The 25,077-nt window shown below is 41.6% G+C and overlaps 1 protein-coding gene across 15 annotated transcripts in view; it reads right to left on the bottom strand.

The window, feature by feature from the left end:
- KIF21B (kinesin family member 21B) overlaps positions 1–25,077 on the bottom strand; it is a 463,280-nt gene that overhangs the window by 111,123 nt on the left and 327,080 nt on the right. For all 15 annotated transcript variants that reach the window (XR_012688103.1, XR_012688104.1, XM_075195637.1 and 12 more), the window contains 2 exons: positions 22,783–22,982; positions 21,480–21,551 (listed from right to left, as the gene is read on the bottom strand). Coding sequence is in view for 13 of the 15 variants with exons in the window: in XM_075195637.1 (XP_075051738.1) it covers positions 21,480–21,551; positions 22,783–22,982 (272 nt within the window). In the remaining 2 variants the exon portion in view is untranslated. The remainder of the gene's footprint in view (positions 1–21,479; positions 21,552–22,782; positions 22,983–25,077) is intronic.

Genomic DNA, 25,077 nt, shown 5'->3' with positions numbered 1-25,077 from the left:
TTTCTACAATCGAAACACGTCAGATGTTGGGGTGCAGATGCATGAGAAAGGTGATCTCTACATAATATTGCTGTGAGGACAAGTACTGATTAACCAAAAAGACAACTCGGGGAGATCATTCCTGCACGCTTTTAACATCTATATTGTGGTAAGAGTGCACTTTCACTTGGGTCTTCAAAAGGTTTTTTTTGTGATTTTATGGGGATTGATCTCCTGATTGTGTCATTTTGGATGTTTTATTAAATGTTAAAAATTATTGAACCTTGAGCATGTTTGGAAATGAGAGGATTTCTTATGGAAGTCTGTGAAGAGGCATTACATTTTGATATTCACTGCTGAAGTGTATTCACATAGGGGCGTGGAGTATTTCACGTGGTGGAAATAGTTTATAATATTTTATTATCACTGTTCGGTATTGATCAGGGAAAGAATATTTACTTTTAGAAGTTTGTTTATCTTTATATACAGACTTTCACTATGGTTTGTTCATTTTTTTTTTTTTTGCATATTCATAATATTTGGGAGGAGCTGTTAAGTAAGTTTCACACATTGCATCTTGGAATTCCTCTGAGAAGTTGATTCACAAATGGAAGGACTATGAGGATGTTTTGATTTATTAATATGATATAAATTTCACTTTTTTTATTGGATGTATTGAATTTTTCAAACTATATAATTGTGCCCACGATTCATGTCTATAGCGCTATCCCTGTCCCCATATATTTTAATGTTATCAGCTCAAGCAGCCCACAAGAATATCCTGGAGCCTTCTAGTACATTCTGCCACCAAAATTCCCATTTTTTACATACTTTTTGTAACTTGTTGTAGTGCAACTGTCTATGCATGCTTCTAATAAATTATGGGGCTCTAGTGTGCAGTCTAGGGCTCTAGTTTGTAGTTTGCCAACCCCAAAAATGTCCGACGCCATTGGCAATGGGCTTCCCAGAAACACTCTGGGAGATGTAGTTTTCTGAATGAGTGCATGCGATTTGCAGGGTACAAGTTTATTCTTTGCCTGATACAGGACTTCTTCTCACGATGATATCCTCATATGCAAGAAGGAGAACTCATATGGTGAAGTAATGCAGTTTTTTTGTGATATTTTCAAATCAACCTTAATTGCATTTACGCTTTATAACTGAGAGAAATCAGCCTTTGCAGCGAATTACACTTATCTTGTATCCTCATCTTTTTTTTAAAAAAACACATTTTTAGTGGAGAAGTTGACATATTTACACGAGGAAAACCAATGAAGGTACATATGTAGAAGGTTACAGTTGCCAATAAAAGGCACATAAAAGTTGCTGGTATACTTTCATTGCACTTATTTATAATTACGCATTATACTTAATGTATGAACATTCTAATCTATAACCAGAATCCTTGAAAATATTATATATCATCTATAGCAGTTTGTTCTGAATATAACTGGTATAGTTTCATTGCACTTATTTATAATTACGCATTATACTTAATGTATGAACATTCTAGTCTATAACTAGAATTCGTGAACATATTACATATCATCTATAGCAGTTCATTCCGAATATAAGAAATAGGAGTACAGAACATATCAAGAATCAAGAGGGAAGTTTCCATATGATTGTATGTTGGTTCTAGAGGCCCAGGGAGACCAGAAGGGGAAAGAGTGTATAAAAATTAGAGATAGATAGGGAGGTCTTGCAAGTATACACTAGTTTTGTACCAAATAGTCTAGTGGAAGCACTGCCAAAGTTGTTCCCCTAGGGGAGTCGTTAGCTCCCAGGAGTGAGATTTTGTTTCTGAAAGGACACCTCCAACCAATCCATTCGCAGAATAAAGAACATCTTATCCTTAAAAAGTTCTAGTGTTTGGGCATAGCTCTGGATTCACATGTGGAGGGCGCATTTACTGGCTGCTGCCTACATTGCCATCAGTAGTTTTTTGCTCTCCTTAGAAGCTTTCACATTTGGTGGCAAGATTTCCAGGATAAACCATTCGGGTGTAAGTGGCAAAAAATGTACCAACTTAGCCATAGCGAATCTCCACATGCGTGTGCAGAAGCACTTTACAACTGGGGCAAGCGCAGATCCAGTGGAATAAATTGGCCTGAGAAACTCAGAGTTATCAGAAAGACCTATAATAAATCTACGATGAGGTGAATGATAGCCTTTATGAAAAATGTTGAGGAACATTTCCACATATGTGGAGGCAGGGAGCAGCTTAATCAATGCACCAAGGATTTTAAGTAATGTATTTGATTAATTGAGGGAAATACCGTAACCATTGACTAGGGCCAAACATGGTGGTGGAGTGGCCTAAAATATTTCTTAAGAAGTTGTAATGTAAGTGTTATGACTCGCCGGGCTCTCCGTCAGAGTAACTAGATAGATAGATAGCTAGTTAGTTAGGGATAGGTAGGTAGGCCACTGGGTGTTTAGATAGGTAGTTAGTTTAGTTCTAAGATAAATTAGATTAGTTTAGGTAGATCAGATAGGCAGATAGATTAGTTACATAGATTAGATAGGTATTAGATAGGGTCAGTTAGGTCTGTTCTCTGTCAGAATCTGCCCTCAATTCATGCTGTCATTTCTCCTAGCCTGTTTCTCTTAGCTCATTCACCTGGCTTCCTCATTATCACCTGCAGCCTATTGGTTCGTCTCTCCTTAAATAGCCGGATAATTCTCTGCAGGATTGCCGGTAAAACGTTTACCTTTGTGTTCTGCGCCCTTGTGTTTGCCCTGTTACCAGCCTCTGTTGTTTCCTGCCGGCTTAGTGTATTCCTGTGTACCAGAACGTATCCGTTCCTGACTACTCTTTATTGGATTTCCCTGTGTACCGACTCGGCTCTGCTTTGACTCTTCTCCTGTGTTGATTTCCCGTGTACCAGACCTGATTCTGTTCCTGACGATTCTACTATCTACTCTACAGATCCAGTCAGCTATCTCCTGGACTCCGGTAAAGTCGTGCTGCCAGGCATGGCTCCGGCGTGAGCTGCAGCTCCACTGCTTATCCTAACCTTATACAGAGACGCAGCCCCTGCAGCATCTCTGCGCTCAGATTTCAACAATCTTCCTTTGGCTCTGGACTCAACCTTGCCACAGGTACTATTGACTGTTTACAGATATCACCTATAATTGTAGTTACCCCTGGCAACCGCCAAGAAACTGTTTCCCTCCAATCTCCGGACTCTCACCTGTACTGTGGGTTGTAGTTACCCCTGGCAACTGCCTAAGAAATGTTACCCCAAAATCTCCGGACTCTCACTGGTACTGTGGGTTGCAGTTACACCTGGCAACCGCCTAAGAACTGTTTCTCTCAAGTCTCCGGACTCTTACCGGTACTGTGGGTTGTAGTTACCCTTGGCTACTGTCTAGATTCAGTTTCATCATCTTTACCTATCACTGCAAGTTCCATTCCTTTCCAGACAAGCACCAATACAGAAATCGCTGTGGATCAGGGGACTTCTTTATCAACTGTTCCTTATTTATTCCAATGGCCACGAGTGATATATCAGTATTGACACCATCCATTCAGTGTCTCACCGGACTCCCTCCTACACTTCCCACTCTGCTGCCTCGGTAACTCTATTCCTGGCTTCTCCCCAGCCAGTGCACATCTCACGGCCCTCTGTTTGTCTGCAGCCAAGTCTGTCCCCACCACTAGGGTCTTTCTTTAGTTGCCCCCCCTTCTCCCATGTAATAAAGGGATGAGCCGTAATGTCATTTTGGAATTCAGGGTTTCCGACAAAAGGTAAATGTATAGATTTGTACGGGTTAGGGTGGAATTTATGTATTAGGATATGCCAAATTTTCCTGACAGCAATTTAGAGTAGATTTTCAAGTATATGGATTGGGGTTTCCCGGTCATGAAAGTGGAGGAAGGTTTTAATGTTTTGGTTTAGGAAAAATTGTTTTTATATTGCCAGATTTGTGTATATACTTTGGTTTGCTAGCCAATCTCTGAGGTAACGCAATTGTGCCACACAGGGCTGCCATCAGAAACTGTGGGGCCCAGTACTAATTAATCTGGCAGGGCCCCCCTCCCCATATATGTGCTCCCCTCCTTCTTCGCCATACATGCGGCCTCTATCCCTCATCACAGTAAATTCCCCCCACTCTCTCATCACAGTAAATGGTCCCCTCCCCCCAAAGTAAATGTCCCCCTCTCCCCTCCCCGCAATGACAGTAAATGTCCCCCTCTCCGCTCCCCGCAATGACAGTAAATGTCCCCCTCTCCCATCCCCGCAAGCACAGTTAATGTCCCCCCTCCCCTCCCCACAAGCACAGTTAATGTCCCCCTCTCCCCCCAAACATAGTTAATGTCCCCCTCTCCCACCCCAAACACAGTTAAGGTTCTAAGGTCCCCCCCAAACACAGTTAAGGTTCTAAGGTCCCCCAAACACACTTAAGGTCCCCCTCTCACCCCTCCTCCACAGTTAAGGTCCCCCTCTCCTCCCCTCCACTCTTATGGTCCTAAGGTCCCCCTCCCCCCTACAGTTAAGGTTCCCCTTTCCCTCTCTCCCCCCTCCCTCCACAGTTAAAGTCCGCCAGGCTCTCCCTCCCCCCCCAAAAAAAATTAATCCCTAATTAACTTAGCTTCTCCTCCGTGATGCTGCAGCTCCCGGACAATGATACACTGGAAGCATGTTGCGCAGTGATGACATCCCCGTGCCACGCCCACAGCCTATCAGAGCCTCGGAGGTGGAGCTGCAGCATTGCAGAGAAAAAGGTAAGAAGAAAAAGGGGCAGCACGGACGGTAACAGACAGTCCAGGGAGTCCAGACAGACGGAGAGGTCAGTCCGGGCCCCTCACAGCAGTACTGGCCCAGAAGTATCCTCCTAACAGACTTCTTCCTTGTGCCTTTTTCTCCCGCAAGTTTCTACCTGCTGAACAGAACTATACGATTGGAGAAAGGGAGCTGTTGACCATGAAATTGGCTCTGTCAGAATGGCGTTACCTTTTGGAGGGGGCTCAGCATGTGGTCACCTTTACTGACCATAAAAATTTGTTATATCTACAATCTGCTCAGTGCCTCAACCCTCGCCAGGCTCAGTGGTCTCTGTTTTTCTCCCGTTTCAACCTCCATGTAACCTTCAAACCAGGTCATCTCAATAAAAAAGCAGATGCACTATCCAGGGCCTTCAACTCGGACCTGAACACTGATCTCCCTCTCAGTCGTCCCATCCTGGATCCTAAATGTTTAATAGGACTCACTACGACCAATTCTCCCCCTCCTGGGAAGACATTTGTTCCTGTCTCTCTTCGGAAAAAACTGCTCCGCTGGTGTCATGCCTCCAGATTCTCCGGACACGCGGGGTTTCTCAAGACCTATGAATTAGTATCTCTCTCCTATTGGTGGCCCTCCATTTGACCAGATGTCAAAGATTTTGTAGCCGCCTGTAACGTATGTGCCCAACACAAAAGTCCTCGTGCAAGTCTTATGGGTCCATTACAACCATTATCCATACCCACTAAACCTTGGACTCACATCAGTATTGACTTCGTTACTGACTTTCCATACAGTAAAGGATGTAATACCATTTGAGTGATTGTTGACCGCTGCTCGAAGATGGCCGATTTTGTTCCTCTCACTGAACTGCCGTCATCATCAGTCCTTGCCAAACACTTCATAAAAGAAATTTTTCGACTGCACGGTTGTCCCATGGAAATTGTGTCTGACAGAGGGGTCCAATTTACCTCAAAATTTTGGCATGCTCTCTGTAAAACCCTTGGTATTCAACTCAACTTTTCCTCAGCGTATCACACACAGTCCAATGGCCAAACTGAAAGGGTGAATCAGGATCTGGAGACATTCATTAGGTTATTTTCTTCCGCCTCCCAAGACAATTGGGTTGATCTCCTGCCATGGGCCAAATTTGCACATAACAACCTCTTCCACAAGTCTACGGCTGCTACTCCATTTCTTATTGTTACGGGACTTCATCCGCTGCTTCCCAGGTTTTCTCCTCTCCCACCCACCCATGTCCCAGCTGTTGAAGATACTATTCGCAACTTTTCCACTACATGGACCAAAGTAGTTGCTAATCTTAAAAGGACCTCCTCACGTTATAAAACCTTTGTAGACAAGAGGCGCCGAGCAGTTCCAGCACTCAAGGTGGGAGACAAGGTCTGGCTATTAACGCAAAATATTAATTTCAAGGTTCCATCCATGAAGTTTGCCCCTCGCTTCATTGGACCTTATATACTTCGGGTCATCAATCCAGTATCCTACAAACTTCAGCTTCCATGTGTCTCTTCTCAAAACACTCATTATCAACAGGCTTTCCGTTCCGGTTTCCACTTCTACTTCTACTAGAGTTTGAGATCACACAGATCCTGGATTCCAAGGTCTCCAGAGGAACCACCAAGTATTTGGTAGATTGAAAGGGCTTTTGTCCCGAAGAATGCTCTTGGGTAAATGCTTCTAACATTCATGCTTCAGCTCTGCTCCGAAAATTCCATGCTCAGTTTCCACTGAAGACTTCGTCTAAGCGTCCAGTGGCCACTTTTAAAGGGGAGGGGGGGTACTGTAACGCTTCGGTCCCGCAGATAGTACCTGTCTCATTACCCGCATTTCATTCATCTGGAAACTGCCATGTTCCAGCATCAGACAAACTTCATTCATTCATTCAGCTACATTCAGTTCTGCACAGGTGCAAGTCTATTGCACTTCTGGACCTCCCTCCTCTTGTTGTTGGCTGAGCATTCCTGGAGCACTATTTAAACCTCCTGGATTCACCTGTCTGATGCCTGTTCTTCAAGCTCACTTCCTGTAGACTGTGGTTCTGGTTCCTGTTCTCCTAGTGATTTGCCTGTGTTCCAGTCTGCTCTCAGTTCGTGGCCTGTGCTGAACCATCGCTGCTCCAGTACCTCTCTTACCATCTTCAGTGTACTTCATTATGACAGCTTTGGTTCTCTCATCGCTACCACTCAGAGCCGCTACTACACCTGTGACTCATCAGCTGTTACTACGAGTTACCTCCGTTACTTCAGTTTGCTCTCAGTCTCCTGCTGTGTTGAACTATTGCTGCTCCAGCACTGCTACTACCATCTCGTGTACTTCATCGCAACAGCTTCAGTTCTCTCATCGCTACCACTCAGAGCCACAACTACACCTGTGACTCATCAGCTGTTACTACAAGTTACCTCCGTTACTTCAGTTTGCTCCCAGTCTCCTGCTGTGTTGAACTATTGCTGCTCCAGCACTCCTGGATACACCATTGTGACAGCTTCTGCTCTTTCCCTGTTATACCACAGGACACCCGTTCTCCTAGTGCCTCGTTTGTTGCTGCCCATCAGTCTTATCTCTAGTGTTCCTGTTCCCATACCATATACCTGTGGGTTCTATTCTCTAGCCTCTTCGCCTGGCTCCTCCACACCGTTCTGCTGTTCACCCACTCACAGGACCGTGACCTGCAGGTTTGGTGGGGCATATGACTCTCCAATTTACATCTAGTGGTTAGATTGTGTTTACAACCCTATTGAAAGGAAGTCAATTAGCTAGAGAAATACATGATCAAATACAATGGATGTCTGATCTGCATATTTTAAGCTGGTCTCTTCACAAAGAGTTAGCTTAACTTAATTACCTCCTACTGGGCTCATTGTTTCATTTAAAAAAAACAACAAACATTTGGTCACACATTTATCTGAGTTAAAGATCAGCTTAATTTATATGTAGCCATGTAAAGTTTTATTTGGGCCCTGACATTCAATATTCTATTTCATCATATTAGACTTATGCTCTCATCCTGACATCCCTGGCTGCCATGGGTATGCTGGTGCTTGTAGTTATACAAGTAGCAGCAAGCCCACGCTATTTAGGGCAACCTGGCTGGCTGGGACTTGTAGTTCCACAAATCAAAATGGCATCCGTTTGTTTTTTTACCACTTTATCACCGATATTACCCTACACCCATCGCCCAGGGGTGTAGGAAGAGCTCTAGTGCTATCAGCACTGGGCTGGGTGTCCCTAGGGGGGGGCGCTCATTTTTTTTGGCGGACCCCACTCCCTAGGTAATCCAGCCCAGCGCTAAACAGCCTGGGGTTGGTTAGTCATTATGGCAGGGGGATCCCTGTCGCGTGTCCCCCTGCTATAGTGCCTCCAACCTCGGCTGGTTTGCTTAGTGCTGGTTCCTTGAAAATCGGAGGGGGAACCCACGCAAAATTTTTCCCCGATTTTCACGGAACCAGCAGTAGGCTGGCAGCACTAGGGTTAAGACTGAATAGAGGGGGGACTCCACGCATTTTTTTTTCTTAAATCACCGCAGGAACCACAGAGCACTTTTAAATTTTCCGCGCCCCAGCTCAGTGCAGTGAATAAATTAACGGACATCACAGAGGGGGCGGGAAGTTTAAACGGGATCTGTAACACAGCTCTGGCACCGCTCGGAGAGATTAATAAACTGTGAAATGAGAGCGGTGCCAGGGCTAACACTAGTATAGTGTGCCACCTCTCAGCCCCAAAACACCAACCAGCCCCCCTGTACCCAATAAAGATGGCTAAATTCTCCTGCTCACAGAAGAAAATTTCTAAGCGAGAAGATCAGTCAGCCATAGTTAGACTCTCAAGTGAAGCCACTTTGAGGACACCCAGCACACACCTCTATCTGACATGCGCAACGTTATGAAATCCCCTATCTTTAAAATGGGGCATATTTTACCAAATTGTGAAAAAACTGTAACTTTCTCAAACTTGTGAACCCTCAAAGGCACTTCTCAGCCCTAATAGCTTTCTAACAAAACTTACCGCATGTCTTTAAACGCCCTGTACACTGAGTTACGCTCTCCCAAAAAACCCAGAAAAATGGCAACTTTTGCGAAACAGGAAGTGGGAAAAAAACGGCGATATTTTGAACTTTAGATTATTCCTAACTTGTCATTTATTTATTTTTTCTGAAATTTGGCTTGCGGCACCTATGGATGGTTCTTCATTCGCATGCCTAATTTCAGTTTAATAGCTTTAATACTTTTTAAAATGTTGACCCTCAAACACCATGGCACCCCCCCTCTCACAGATTTCCAATGGCAAAATGTAATTTTTTAGATGCAACCTTATAATATATATAATAAAAATATTAATAAGCCCACAAAAGTAGTGATCTTGATGTTCCTATCTGAATGCCCCTCAGTAGCAACCACCCTTATATAACTCACAGCGTAGGGTTTACCAATAAGTTATTTAACAAAAAAGACATTGGGCAACCCTGTCTGGTCCCCCTAGTTATCTTCAAAGGAACTCCAAACAGAGTGTTGACAATCAGGGAAGTTAAAGGTTTATCATAGAAATTCTGGATCATGGCTATGAAGTCTGCACTGGAATCCCTCCTTTTCAATATGGCGTACACAAAAGGCCACGAGACAATGTTGAAAGTCTTGTGGGCATAAAGGCTTAAGAGCATATTGGAAGAGTTTGGTAACCCTGGCGGAAGCTACTACGTGCGCAATTACGGTGCAGATGCCTGTAACCGAATGACAACCATGTACAAAGCCTAATTGATGGTCAGTTAATAGAGAAGGTAAGATGAGTTTAAGGCATTTTGCCCCAAATCTGGAGAGTCTTAATATCTAAGTTCAATAGTGTAATTGGGTGATTACAGAACATTAACATTGAGTCTTTGTCCGGTTTAGGGATCAGAGTAGAATATGCTTGGTTAAAATTAGAGTATTGGGGATGTATTCTATAAATAGTATAAATTCAGCAATACTAGGGTGATTTCAAATTTCAATGATTTATATTATTCATCTGAGAAGTCACCAGGGCCGGGGGATTTGTGAAGTTTCAGTTCTGATATAGTGTCAGCAATTTCTTGGACAGTGATATCGCTATCTAATGAATCTTTCTGTGAAATAAAGAATTTGAGTAAATCTGCGTCCTGTAATAGTTTGTTTAATAAGGAATCACTAGGGAGAGTGACTGCGCATAACTCCTTATAATATTTATAAAAAGCCTACGCAATTTCTTTAGATTTAAATAAAGCAGAAGGAGAGTCCCTAGTTTTAATTGAAACTATAGATGCTCACTGAGCCCCGTGAAGTGGTTTTGGATCTGGATTAGCTTTGTGTTTTGGTTTTGGCAAAACCACCTTTGTGTGTTTTGGTTTTGGTTTTGGATCTGTATTTTTTTAGACTAATTGCTAAAATATGCTAAAATCACATATTTTTGCTTTTCTTTTGATCCTACATTATTACTAACCTCAATAACACTAATTTCAAGTCATTTTCAGTAAATTTTGACCACCTCACAGGTCACAATATGCTTTTCATACACTTTAAAACAAATACTGCAGCGATCTGGCTGGATGGTAAGTGACAGAGCAATGACTCAAACACGCGGCAGTTCCTACCACATCTAGGACACATTGGCACACAGCAGTGGCAGAAAAGAAAGGTGGGACAAGATGGAATTGTCCTTAGATTATGAAACCTGTTATGGTTCATTTGATCGCTCCACCTGTTTCATGGATAAGTGAGGTAACTCTACAGCTAATACATGACGAGTGCTGACCCCCCGGGATGTCTTTTATCAGACACACACCAATCCAGGGTGCCAGACAATGCACTAAAAAGAGCCATTGTAATTCCCAGCAAAAAGCCAGTTCATCAGTGAGCTTGAAATCAGCCCCAATTCCCACAAAATTATAATCTAGTTAGGTACCTTTCATGTAAAGTGCAGATTACAAACACTTGATGGAGAAAGGCGAAGGCCTCATTCTTTCTTTGCCACTGCGTGTGTAGAATGGCATGTTGGCAATTTTAGTTTTTTCTGCAGATAACTTTGCCTGGATTACAGCTCTTTTTTTCTTGACCAAGGTAAAAGGTGTTTTTTTACATTTGAGTTTGCCTGACTTAAATACACTATGTACTTTTACATAGGCTTTACCAGATGACGTACAGGGATTATATCACCGTGACTGGACAGTATAATTGGACTGCAAAATTACACCAACCCTGCCAGCAGCAATAGTATTTGTATTCTTCTGCAATGAGATTTAACACTGGAGCTATGGAGCTCTCCTGAATGTCACTGATTACTTTCTTTAATACTGCTACCACCCTCCTCATCTAATTCTCTAACTTCGCCTGCCCAACTGCTATACACTCTATGCCGTGGAGGGCGGTATTTATAGATTCCAAAACTCGCGAAATCCGACGACATCACAATAACATTTTGCCTCGTTTTGGAATCCGAAAAAGTGCAAAAGTACCGAGCCGACTCGGATCCCCTGAGTTTGGGTGTGTTTGGTTTCTGAGGAACCGAGCCTGAGCATCTCTAATTGAAACTATATGATTTCTGCACATGAAGGTTTTGGACATATTAGCTAGAAGTTTGCCTGTTTTGTTTCTCCCAGAACAACACAGGATTTTCCAGGTGTTCAATGTTAGTCCAATGACATTTAAGATGTTGCTGGAAAAGTTCCACAAGACATTTTGAGTTCCCACTATATAGGCAGATAGAAAGAGACACACCGGGGCATGGTCAGAGAAAACTATGTTTCCCATGTCCACCTCCGAAATTAACGGATTTGCTAGCAAGATGTCATCTATTCTCGAGAATGAATTGTGAACCCCAGAATGGAAGGCGAAGAAACTGCTTGTGGGTTTTAATAACTTCCAGGAATCAGTCAGTCCATGATGATGTCTGGAGCGTGTCGTTTAAGATGCAATAAAAAATGTTTTTTTCGCTTATTGGGGGTATTTAATGCATCAACATTCCAAGAGAAAATCTTTAGGAATGGTGGGAATCAGGAATTGCAGTTTTTATCTATTTGTGTGCATGGCATAGCTAAATCATCCCCTCACCCAGGGGCTGGGTACTCACAACCATCAAGGTCCTAGGAAGGAGTCTCATGGTCAGTGAGGGAGTAAATGTCTTCAATAAATAGGGTAGGTTCTGGTCTATCCTGCACATCGTTTGTAGTTTACAGAACATAAGAATGGAACATAACAAAAAGATAGTGTGACTGGATCACTATTAAATAACTTTTGGTAAAAAATTATTTAAAGCGAATAGCGCAGGGCACTTATTTATGTAATTGCATTTGCACTTATTTTTTGATATTGTAAGGAAATCATTATTTCTGAGACCAGTGGAAGAAATTCGTCTGTTGTCTAACCTTGCTATAGGAAATGCCTATTTCTGATGTATATATCTGATACAATGAACCTGTGTTTACAAAGCCACTAGTGTATTGTGATGTGGGAAACTAGCTTGTTTTGGTTTTTGTTGTTCTGTGTGAATATGTATTTCGAACGGTCTGATGAAAGGCCACATGTTAATTAGATCTTTTGATGTGTGAGGTTTAACTTGGAGACAGGAAGGTTTAATTTAAAACGTGCTGCTACATTTCATGCATCTCAAACAAAGATGCAGGATATCACAGCAAGGTTTTTAAGAATTTCAAAGCCAAGTATAAATATTAGTGGCTTTGCAAAGTATGTAAATCAATGTTTTGGTAAACGGGGTTACATCCTGTCTAAAAATAGCCTATGTCATAACTGTATAAAAGATGAGCTGTGTGAGCATGTAATTCTGATGTTCCATTTGACCTGACCACTGATACCCTAAATCAGTGAGACTATCCTTGTCAGGACACTTGAGCAATAAAACATCACTCTGCTTCAAAGACCTGCTTGATAACTTTTTCAATATCGCTGTAATCCTGTGACCTGCAGATTAGAACCTAAAATCGAATCCGTTCTCCGGCTGATTCTGAGGTTTGGACCAAAGCTTTTCCAGTACCACCGCTCTGCCTGCTACCTGTAGCTCTGGTCAGTGTGATAGGCCAGGGGGGATCCATCCACAGTAACCCGGATCAATAGTAAGAAGTCCGGAGTTACCAGTCCAAGTACAGGAGTACACTAGCAGTGACAGTTACCCAGAAGGAACGTGGTTCTGAGCGCCATAAAGGAGTTCAGTGGTGACAGCATTATAAGCCCCTCCTACTGTGGCAAGAGGGTGCATTTGGGATAACGAAAGGGAATGGTAGCAAAGTAAGCCCAGCCGGTTCCCAGCAACAACAGACAGGGTGGCATAGGTGGTCCATCCTGCCACAGATAGATTATATCATTATGTGAGCATTCTTTATTCACCTTTTTGTATTTTCCCTTACCATGAAAAAACTCATATAAACGATTCACCAAATTGGAAAGATATGGGTGAAATGTACCACATGTTAGATCTAGAACAACATAAATGTAGGACTGGCACATAACAAATGAAAAAACTCACGCATTTGAGGCAATGCAAAATGTGAATATAATGTTAAGTATAAATGCCTCAAAAATGGGAGGACCTTCTGTCTCCTATCGGGGCTCCCTGTGATGCCGATCCATGAAGAAAATGATGATTAGACTCTGCAGGATCATCGAATGACAGGGTTTGACCATTGTCAGTCACTCGAAGTTTGGCCGGAAATAATAATGTAAAACGCTTATTGTTGTCAAACAGCAGAGAACTTTCCTCTTTTGTGAGAGTAATACTAAAACATCTTGAAATATGAGAACTTTGTTACCCTCTACTGACAAGTTCTGATTTTTTTTACTACATAGCTAAGAAATCAAGTAGGTTTAAATATCATATGACTGTTGAGAATTGATGTGAACAGTAAATACAAGTGTTATAACAAGCTGCTAAGTACAGGGTGATTCAAAAGTCGCAGTACATCCTTTTAATTCAAAAACTCTACAGGAAATTGGGAAACCTGAATACTCCAGTAAGGTATGGGTGACGTGGTCTATCTTTTGCGGTATGTACCAAACATGGGCGCCATCTTGAAATCGGCCAATCGGCCCAATTCCTGTAGAGTTTTTGAAATAAAATGGTGTACTGCGACTTTTGAATCAGCTTGTAGAAAGAGCTCCTCTACTTGGCCCTGGATTAGTTAAGCTGTGGACAGCTGCGAGCCAGGAGAAAAAATAAACATCACTTCAACGCGTAGAGAGGTGAACTGGTCCTTAAAACTAAAAGGAATAGATTGTCCAGAATTCTCTAGCATCTCATACAGTCCACTGGATGGCGATGTCGTTGTAGATAAAAAAATATCACAATGCTGAAGAACGGTAAATATAAATGTGTAGCCTTTAGAAAAACTTTTCTAAGATATGGAAGAGAAGCACAAGTTCCAATGAGTTTCTCTGCTGTGTGTCTCCACAGTGAGAGCAGGTAACAATAGTAAATTATTTACTTGTGTCTCATTAGTTCAAAGACCATGCTTTCCGGGAATTACAGCCAGTAGAAATTTGGTAGTATACTGTAAAGGTCTAATAAACGCTATAGGCTCAATACAAGGGAAAGTGACCAGTATAGTTAGACAAAGATCAGGACATTCACCCATGGTGAATCACTGTAAACAGAGAGTGGGAGCCTTGTTGCAATGCAGATTCGTCAGTCATTTCTCATGTGCAGCACACATAGGGTAGGATAGTATGTCTCAGAGACCCATAGTGGTGTCAGTTCCCTTTGTTCATTCACTATATCTAAATGGTATGCAGCCTGCAGCAAAATCACAGATATAGAGCCAGAAGAAAGACTGCGGAGGATGGCACTATACAATAATGGTGGGAAGTCGGGACTCCACATTATATATATCATCTGCCTACTCAGCGGGAATCCAGAAAAGGTTCAGTGAGTAGGGGGCAACAACACCCCTGGCTGGAAGCGTGGTTGCGATACAACAAGAGGGTCTATCTGCTGCTCCTGAATCTTGTCAGGTGCCACTTGATGCAAACAGCAAAGAAGTCCATAATGGTATTTGAACTCTACTAACCTCGTGCACAGAGGGGGAAATACAGGAACAACGTCCCAGCGGATGGCCAGTCACACTTTGCTCTTAAATCAGATGCAGTGCCATGGACCACTGATACAAGTGAAGGTGAACAAGCTATCAAGACATCCTCTGTGCCCATGCGTCAGTAAGGCAAGTAGGGGCAGCTATGTAATATTGACTGCAGTTGCAGTAATTAATGTCTGTTTACTGGCAGCACAGGGTACACGCTAAGCTGATGTAGGTTGAGTTATAGGAGGTTTGATAATATCCATGGCCGATTCAGGCCACTTACCCCTCTGTAAGAGCGTGTTTCTGGTTGACCGGGAAAGCAGCTTCCCTAGGCCAGATGATGAAGCTTGACTCAGGGAATAAAGACCATCCCTGTGTCTCAAAGTTCAACCAGTGACCCACAATCTTTACCACAACAGTAGTGCGAGTAGTAGACAAAAAGTTCACTGTGAAATAGATGATGGCGATGGATTTGAGAATCAAACGTGAAGGATAGTTAAAATGCGGCCATACTTGATGCCTCGGCAACTATAAGTCTCCACAACTTCTTTTAAGTCACCAAAATATGAAGAAACTGCAACGTTTCTGGGACACAGCCTCCATCTGTGAAGATTGAAATTGCAGTTTTTGTATGTCTTTGTGCAAAAGAAATTAAGTTTGTATTGAACTGTGGTGGACTTTGGAGTTAGTTGATATGATGAAGATTTGGTCTGTGTCGCAAAAAGCAGACTTAAAAAAACAGTCAGAGGCAGTAGCCAGGAGCCAACATGTGAGCAGGGCTGCCAAGAGAAATTTGGGGCCCCGGTACAGCAACTTTCTGCGTCCCCCTCCAACATGGACTGTGGCTATCTCCACGAAGTGTTCCTGGAACATCTGTGAGACACTTTGCGGCAGAGATTTTGTCAGAAATGTCCGCGCGCCACATAACCGGCAATTGAATTCCTCCCATTGTGTATTAAAATGGTGTTGCTCTCCCCTACCTGTTATTGCAGCTTTCACAGCCTGGTACTGGACTCTTGTATATATCCTGGAATGTTGGAACCTGTTTGGAAAATGTATAAGTACATGAAATATGGAAAATAATTAGTGAACACAGCACACAGCACAGATCACGCAGTATATAATTTTATAACAAGCAAAATATGTGTGATACAAATAATCACAGATACCTATATGTTTGGAAATGAAACACAATTGTTAGTACATAAGAGAAATGGCTGCCTCTAGGGGCTCTGCAACCCCATACAAAGATAAACGCACAATAAAAATTAAGAGGCGCTCAAAAACCCTTAAACATAAATTCAATATTGGGAGAAAATGACATACCTCCAAACTAATTTATTCATAAAGTAACAATATGGGGAAGATTCAATTGCCGGCGATGTGGCATGCGACATTGCTGGCAATTACAGTTGGAATCTCCGCTGTGAGGTGTCCTGTGGACTTTCCTATATATATATAAAGTTATGTTTTATTATAATATATGTATTATATAAAAATTAAGAGGCACTCAAAAACCCTTAAACACACACACATACACATATATATGTTTTTGAGCGCTTCTTAATTTTTAGCATGCAATATATGACATACATTATAATAAAACATAACATTTAACACGCCACTCCCCAGCAACATCACACCACCCACACAGAAATATTAGGCCACTGCCACATTACAACCCCCCAGACACATCCTAACGCCCCCAGACACATCCTAACCCCCCAGACACATCCTAGCCCCCAGACACATCATAAGCCAACCAGACACATCATAAGCCCCCCCAGCAGATACATCATAAGCCCCCCCGAGCAGACACATCATAACATAACTCCAGCCCAGCTAACTTACCTAAGCTAAGCAGGAACTCCACCTCCTTGTTCTCCTTGCTGCTAGGACAGTGTGTGATGTCACACACTGTCAGGGGACTGGGAGCTGCTGACAGCTGTCAGCTTGCTCCTTTCCTGCTGGGTCCGGGCCCCCCCAGACTACCTGGGTCCCGGTCATTTGTACCCGCTCACCCCCCCTTCCTCTCTGCACCCTTGTATGGGAGCAGGGGATTAAGGATGAATCTATATAAACAACAAATACAAATATGGTTTCCAGTTTCTCCATATCCAAGATGTTTAAAAAAAACCAAACATCACTGTCAGAAGCTCTTTTATGCATGCGTTGATCAAATGGGGCTGTTTGCTGTGGTCACTGTTATTTATACCTAGCAGCATAGGTACTACCGACTTTCATACAACTGCTGTGTACAACAGCAATTCATGTGCCGTACTCAGGGCCGCCATCAGGGTGGTACGGCCGTGAGGGGCCCAGAGAGACTAGGTGGCCCGGACAGATCCCTCTGTTTGTCCGGGGCTCCTGGTCTGTCCAGGCCCCCTAGCCAGGGTCGCCTGCTTCTTTCTGGCGGCTCCCAAACAATAAGCTGGGAGCATGTGCGGTGGTGATGTCATCCCTGTGCAGCATGCTCCCAGCTTATCAGTTACTGTTAGCCGCCGTATCGCGAGCATGTATGAGGGAACTCTGTGTGTGTGTATGTTAGGGAATTTAGACTTGAAGCTCCAATGGGGCAGGGACTGATGTGAATGAGTTCTCTGTACAGCGCTGCGGAATTAGTGGCGCTATATAAATAAATGGTGATGATGATGATGATGAGTGGAGCATGATTTCACGGTGCACCCGGAAATCTAGGTGCTGATTTATTTTCCAGGGCAGCTTCTAGGAATGGGAAGTAGACAGTTTCCCTGGAATGCTCTAGGTAAACTTGCACACGTGAAGGAGTGAATGCGGATCTGCAATTGTCACGGTAAATGAGTCTCAAGTGAAATAACCTGATATCTGTGCTATGAACCAGCTAGAAAATGTAATGAACTAGTTTATGTAAACAGCTAAACTTCAGTATCTAGCAGTAACTGTGGGAGAACTGTGCATTTTCTCCATATCAATTTTTATTATCAGACAAATCTTCACAGCCTCAGTGGCCTATGGAAAATAGTATACTATGCTATTAATTAGTGACCTGGCGTCCTTATGTCTCACATAAATAAAATCAGAATACTATTGTAAGAAGACAAGTATACAGTATATAATCTATACCACAAGCTGTATTGTCAAGTCATGAATAGAGAATTATTTGAATTTATTAAAAATTCATAGATTTTGGTTGATTCAAGTGTTTCAAACTTACGTGTGGCATAAATAGGATTTTTGTTCTGGCCGATTTGGTGCAGCAAGCATGGACCAAATCGAAGTTCAAGTTCTCTGTTCACATGGAAGACCATTAATAAAACTATATAATATGTCCATGGTGTGAAGGGGAAAACACTTTCACCCTACATCAGTCTGTACAGCTATGTAACATTTTAATAGTCTCCAAGCCCTGCACATAACTGACTTTCAAACTATTTGTAAATTGTATAAACCTGAAAAGAAATAACAGATGAAGGTGATGATGATGATGGCAGAGTGATAGCCAGCTGGCTAGTGCTCCCTAACAATATACATATCTCATCTGGTCTGTGTAGGGTGCCTGTAAGCAGCCAGAGTAACACTTCAAACTATCTTGCTACACTCTTGCTTTTTCACACAAGCGTAACTTTCAAATTGTACCCTAGTAAAATGCATATGGTAATAAAGGGCCTATTATTATTTATTGTGGTGACAAAAAAGTACATATTGACCACATTTATTAACAAAAACATTTCAGAGGAAGCTCCTCTTTTCAGCCTCGCCATTTCCAATCCACTCTCTTATTACTACCATGTATTACCTTGATATGGCAGTTTTTCCACTATACAATTGACTACTAGATGAGGCAAAACCAGCCACAACACATTGAGCCTGATTCATCAAGTCACGTATCTGCCGATTAACTCTTATTATTTTTTAATGTATTTCTACACAAAAGATGTGGGAAGGATCTCTTTTTGGTATTGATGTGATGAAGGAGGGGGGCATGTACTGTGATGAAGGAGGGGGAGGTATGTACTGTGATGAGGGAGGGAAGGCATTACTGTGATGAGAGAGGGGCAGGTACTTTGCTGAAGGAGGGGGGGCATGTACTGTTATGAGGGGAGGGGGGGCGGCGGAGCATGTACTGTGATGAGGAAGGGGGGATGTACTGCAAAGAGGGAGGAGGGCAGGATGGCAGCCCTGGCCTTCCCCTCCCCCACTCCTGGCAATTTAATGATCCTGTCTATACTGTACAGCATATTCCTGTTACTGGAGTACAGATATATTGGAATATATGAAGACTCCTGTGACAATGGACCATTAGTTACTTGTTTCACAGAAAAAAAACAGGATTACAGTGGTGGGAAGGGGGAGAACAAGGTGCATATAAAAGACTTGCACAAACACTTCTGCGATACTATGTCACAAAAAGAGCATTGTACAACATTATATCATATGCAGTGTATTCTCATGTCTTTAATGGTCTTCCTTATACTATAGAGTATATAGATCTCACTTGTTGCATACTTTACACATGGAAAAAGTTACTGTTTCCCCTGAAATGTCAAAACCAGAGTATATGTAGTATGTAACTGCATATTCAAAGTTTAATATGTCAATGCTACATAAAATGTTATTTTTTCAGCTCTGCCGTGGACCCTTGCACTGGACTTACAGGGCCGCTGCATGCACAACTGTATTTATATCTTGTGAGGAGGTAGCTAGAAGAGTGCTGCAGAAAATATATTTTCCATCAGAATGCTGTGAAGAGCAAATTAGCTTCCATAAAATCTGGATAAAAAGGTCTGGAGTTTGATTGGGGTCCAATATCGTGGATTACCCAATACATAGTTCACTGCAGGTTTTGGGTTACAAACAGAGACAGATATAACTATTTTAGCAAAAATGACCTGGCTGTTACCCAATGTGTAAAAGTTTGGTGGTCAAAGTGGTTTTACATTATAAACTTCCCACTGCTCCTAACATCTGTCTAATTCCTTACTACTGCAAGTAATTTGTTAATATGTACAGTAGCCAGCATGGAACATAATGCAATATGTAACTTTGTAATGTGTGTAAGTTTATTAGTGAAGAGAGATGGGAACAAGTTGTAAGCCTTTGCTCTTCTTGAAGTGCCATTTTCAGCCACAATATCAGGGCTTAGCGCAGCATTATTATTTTTATTATTAACAATTATTTGTATGATGCCACAGATTCTGCAATGCCTGACATAGTAGACATAACAAGTACATGGGTACAGAGCAGAATAATACATGCATGGATGCAAATAACAGAACAAATTGCATGGCATACAGAAAAAAAAATCAGCATCACAAATGACAGGGACAAACAAGGAAGACAGACTGAATGCGCGCGAGACATTGGGTAGAGGACCCTGCCTGTGAGAGCTTACAGTTTTGCATTCCAGGTGGGTAGCAGAGGAGATTGAGGCTAAACAGTCAAACTGGAAGAAGGGTGGGTTGAAGTGGCGATAGAGTAGGTTGAAGTAGGTGAGGATATTGGGCTGGATGAATGTGGGAGAGGTAAACAAGGGAGGAGAGGTTGAAGGGGAATGTGGAGAGGAGGATGGTGCAGTGTGGATAGACATGGAAAGAAATTAGCATAGTGTGTGTAAAACAACATGCTAATACACATGAATAGATTGGACATACTGAGAATTTAAATGAGAGACAAGGTTTACAAGTAGTTGACTAAATCTGAAGTGATCTTATCACCAATGCTAGCAGATCAGTGAGGTGTGTCCAAAGCAGATGCTTGAGGTGGAATGTAACAGGACTCACTGGAGTGTTGAAATGTATCCTCCTGTAGCAGCTATACAAGGTAAAATGTTCTCATTTTTACCTCCTGTTCAACTCCGGTATAACTCTGAATTATGCTATATTAATCCTAATAAACTTGTAACTAACACACTTTGATGTAAATAAAAGTCTCAAACAAACAAGCAGTGCAATAACAGTATACCATGTATTGAAAAAAACACTTTCTTAAATTCAGTTCTGACACTGGTGCAAGCAGGGAGGACAATGCCTTGTGCAACACCCATTAGGGTGTTGTTTAATGGCTTTTGTTCTTGCTTTGAGTACTCAAGGGGGAAAGAGTACATGGGTTGTGTATGTTCTTTTGCATGTGTGCCACTCTGTCTATATATAGGTGTATGTATATATTTAGGGGCATATATGCATGTATTTAACTTTGCATGTATTAGGCAGCAGTTACTTACCAGACATGTACTTAATCCATTAGAGAGCAGCTGCCATTTTGCTGGAAAATCGAGACATTTCACCTTATGTGCTGATGCCATACATTTAGATTAGTCCCTGCATATTTCTTTCTCCTGTTTAGGCCTAGCTTTCTTTTGTCTGCTTTCAGTAATGTCTCACAATACAGGTATATATCTATATGTTTCAAGTAACTATATAAACATACATACATACACTGGGTTGGAACTACAGAGGGCAAAGCTGCATGGAGTTGAGGTAAACCCGGATATGCTTGGTCACACTCCCTCCGAGGCCCCCACTCTGCTGTCAAAAGAGCTGGATGAAGGCCTCTTCTTAGTGCATGCTCAGAAGTTGCCTCCCACTACTCTTTTGTCGGGGAGGGCCCTGGAGCCTATAGCGGCAAAACCGGGACCCTGCCTCTGTCATAGTTACCATGATATTATACCTTTAACAATTGGACTCCCCTTAAATAATCCTCCATTGCTCTAAGCAGCTTATTTCTCATCCATTGTCTATTACCTGAGCTGTCCTCTGTCATAAGATTTTCTGCGGTTCAAGGGGGATGTGTTAGAGCCACGGGACTGCCTTGGACTGAAGAGAGAAATAGGAGAGGACATGACATGCAATATTGCTTTTTTTGGTATACATACATTGCCACTTGTTGCACTAGCTTATATTACTGATTTTTACCAATAATAATCACTATAATAAGCCTTCTAATATTTCCTCAAGACTGTAATGGTCCTGAATCAATACATAAGTGTGTAATACAAGGCTGCAGGACATTTTCTTTCTTTCTTTTTTTTAAAACAAAAAACAAAAACCTCACAACCTTGAAGAATATTGCAGGTATTTTACTTTCCAAATGCCCCATACTTCCCAATTTATTTTTAATAATAAAGTCAGCTTCTAAGCCATTCGTAATATGTCTGCTACCTATGTGCTCATGGGATATGGATAATGGACAGGTGGGTAAGAAAGGGGATGTTTGTAATGATTAGAGTGAACTAAATAGTGAGTGGGATCTGCTAATAAAGAGGAATAAAGATGATGAGAAGAGAAGATGTTGGTGATGATGAGGATAGTAGGTATAAGTGGCAATGGTAGTGGTGAAGGGAAAATGTAGTGGAGAAGATGGGAGCAAGAAAGTAGCAGTGAGTAGTAGTAGGTAATAAGTTACAAATAGACACTATACTTAGCAGGGGAGCATGAGTAGGTTATACTCTTCATCATCATCATTTTTATATGGTAACATAAATGCTGTAGTGCTGTAAAATCATATTACAAATATGACATACATGACTATAATAATCATAATAGCAAATACAGGATCGTCGTGAGTTAGCACGGATACCGGTACGAATTTCAGGATCATGAGTGGATGAAAAGAAGAAGTTTACGACATGAAAGGGTCATAGAAGGTGTTCAAACATGAGATTTAGGGTAGAGAGGACCCATGCCCATGAGAGCTTACACTCTAGAGGGGGTGATCAGAGACACTAGGTGCAAATAGGACTGTCTGCAGCACCACTGTTAGAAACCTATTGGTGATTTCCAGCACATTTTGACATTTCTTAAATGTTTTTTTTTTTTTATTTCATTAGGATGGAATTATGCTATGTGGATGACTGCAGGACAGAAGCAAATAGTAAGGCCAATATATGAAGTTAGGAAAGGAGCATGTAGTGAGAAGGGATAATACTGGGACATGGGTGTAAAACTTGACAGGACTGGTTGATCTGAAGGAAAAATGTGCATTAGATTCTACATTTTGCTTCATTCCTTTGAAACACTACTTCTTCTATTTGCATTTTACACTTACAAGGTATTTCCACGGATTGGCAGGGTAAAACTGTGTGAGCCTCTGCCCCGCAGAGAACCAGCAGAAAAGCCCCCTACGTCCTCTAGAATATCGGTCAGTGATGCCAAAGATTTGGTAATATTTTTGGTAGAGGCCTCAAGTAGTGGACTAAGGGACTCTGCAGACACAGCCTTCACTTGCCATGAAAGACGAGGTTCTCCCTTTAAGAAAGTAAGAAAAATACATGAAAAGAGAGCTAATTAATATTGTATAGAGGACTACTAGAATTTAGTCAAATCATAAGGGTTTAGCCAACCACATTCAACAACAGAGGTTTTGCATTCAGGAGCTGAAATGTAAGTAGAATTTTGTAACTTGAGCTTATTCTGCTTAACAGGGAGCTAAAACTTTAGACAACATTGTCACTGGTTAAAAATGTTTCTTTTTACTACAATCAGAGACAACTAGTCTGCTGGGCTGATATATTATAACTGTCTAATGCACACATGTAAACTTTTCTTTTGAGCAAAGAAAATAAACTCTGCCTTCATTTTTACATACAATTAGGGTTCAGATTTTGATAGGTAACCATTAATACCCTGATTAAAATAATTTGGCATTTGAATTCTTCTGAGACATGCCTTCTAAATAAAGTACTTTACTCATGCACATGATAACGAAATAATGATATAATAATAATAATAATAATAATAATAATAATAATAATAATAATTATGCCTGCTTTATTTTTTCTATAAAGCTTAAAATATATTTTTCTCTTCAATCCTCCATGGCAGCCTTAACAAGGGGTTAATCCCTTCTAGCTTTAAGTAGAGACAAGAAATAAAACAAACCTTCAGGTAGTATATAGTGAAGCTCCTCCTCTTCCCTGGTGTTTTCCTGCCTCTAACTGATGATAGAGAGGATAAATATTATGTTTCTAGATAGAAATGGTGTATCTAGAGACCTGGCACAAGTCGAGGTTCTGAGCTGGCTTTCCGGGGACCACTACTTACAACCATAGATAGCAAACACAGCACAAATCAGATCTGGAAGCAGTTTGTATTTGGAGTATGGACGTGCATGTGTGCGCATTGGGTCCAGGTTAAATGACCCCAACATGGAAGATGGACCAGGCCAAGTGAAGGGCCTTGGATTTGCAGGTATACTGCCATTCCCTGCACCCCTGGAATGCACTGCTAGTCACCTCAGAATTCTCCTGGAAGGGAAGGAAGCAATCTTCATATATGTTGTCAGTAGCATGGAGCCTGAGTCCCCCCAAACACCACCTGTCCTAAGTAAGAGGTGTTTAGTTTTTTGATGATTAGTTAGCCATTTAATGATCTACTCTCCTCTTAGTATTCTTTCAGAGCCTGTGGAAGGAAAAAACGATAATAAAGACCAGCATCAGGTCAGCAGAACCTGCAACAAATCTTTATCTGTGGATTTATAGGGGTCATTTGTGCAATATGTAATAGTCAGCATGTAGGAAATGATTTCCACCCCCTGAACAATTTAAAGAGCTGATAACTTGTATAATGAAGTCATTTCTGACTAAAGAAGATTTACATGCTATACAGTGAATGAATAGAGTTAGGTAACAGAAAAGTATGAATTTAGATGATAGGCCTTTTCCTTCTGGATTGAATTTTTTTGGAGGACCAAGACAAGTCTTTTAATTGTGATTCTGAATAAATTAAGAGGATCCTATATGATCTGATCTGGATAATATGGAGATTCTTCTTATGTGGAGATTGTTCTTAAGCACATGGGATCAACATTTATTGCAGACCAAAATTCCTTCTTTGAGGATTGTAGTAAGGAGAATAGAGTTTTTCCTGTGCACCAGGTAGTAAATGATTTACATATATAATCGATGTGGGGAACAAAGGATAATTCTGAGTAAAGGATCACATCTAAGCAGCAAGTTTCTGGGATGGGATTAATGGTCATGTTTTCAAATGAAAAACAAATGGCAGGTAGGTAACTTCTGTTGGAAGGTTGGAATATTATTAACTTGGTTTTTGAAAGATTGAGTTTAAGTTGGCGAGAGGACATCCAAGATGAAATGGCAGAAAGACAGTCATTAAAGTGGGCAAACACAGATGACGAGAGATCAAGAGAGGATAGATAAATTTTTGTATCATTCGCATAGAGATGATACTGAAATCCAAATTAGCTTATTATTTTTCCGAAAGAAGTGCTATAGAAAGAGAAGAGCAGGGGACTTAGTACTGAGCCTTGTAGTACTCCAACTGATATAGGAAGCGGAGCAGAGTTGAATCCAGAGAAACTATCACTGAAAGAGCGAATAGA

Source organism: Mixophyes fleayi, chromosome 2 (assembly GCF_038048845.1).
Source record: "Mixophyes fleayi isolate aMixFle1 chromosome 2, aMixFle1.hap1, whole genome shotgun sequence".
Classification (NCBI taxonomy): domain Eukaryota; kingdom Metazoa; phylum Chordata; class Amphibia; order Anura; family Limnodynastidae; genus Mixophyes; species Mixophyes fleayi.
This window is presented reverse-complemented; position numbering and strand designations above follow the sequence as displayed.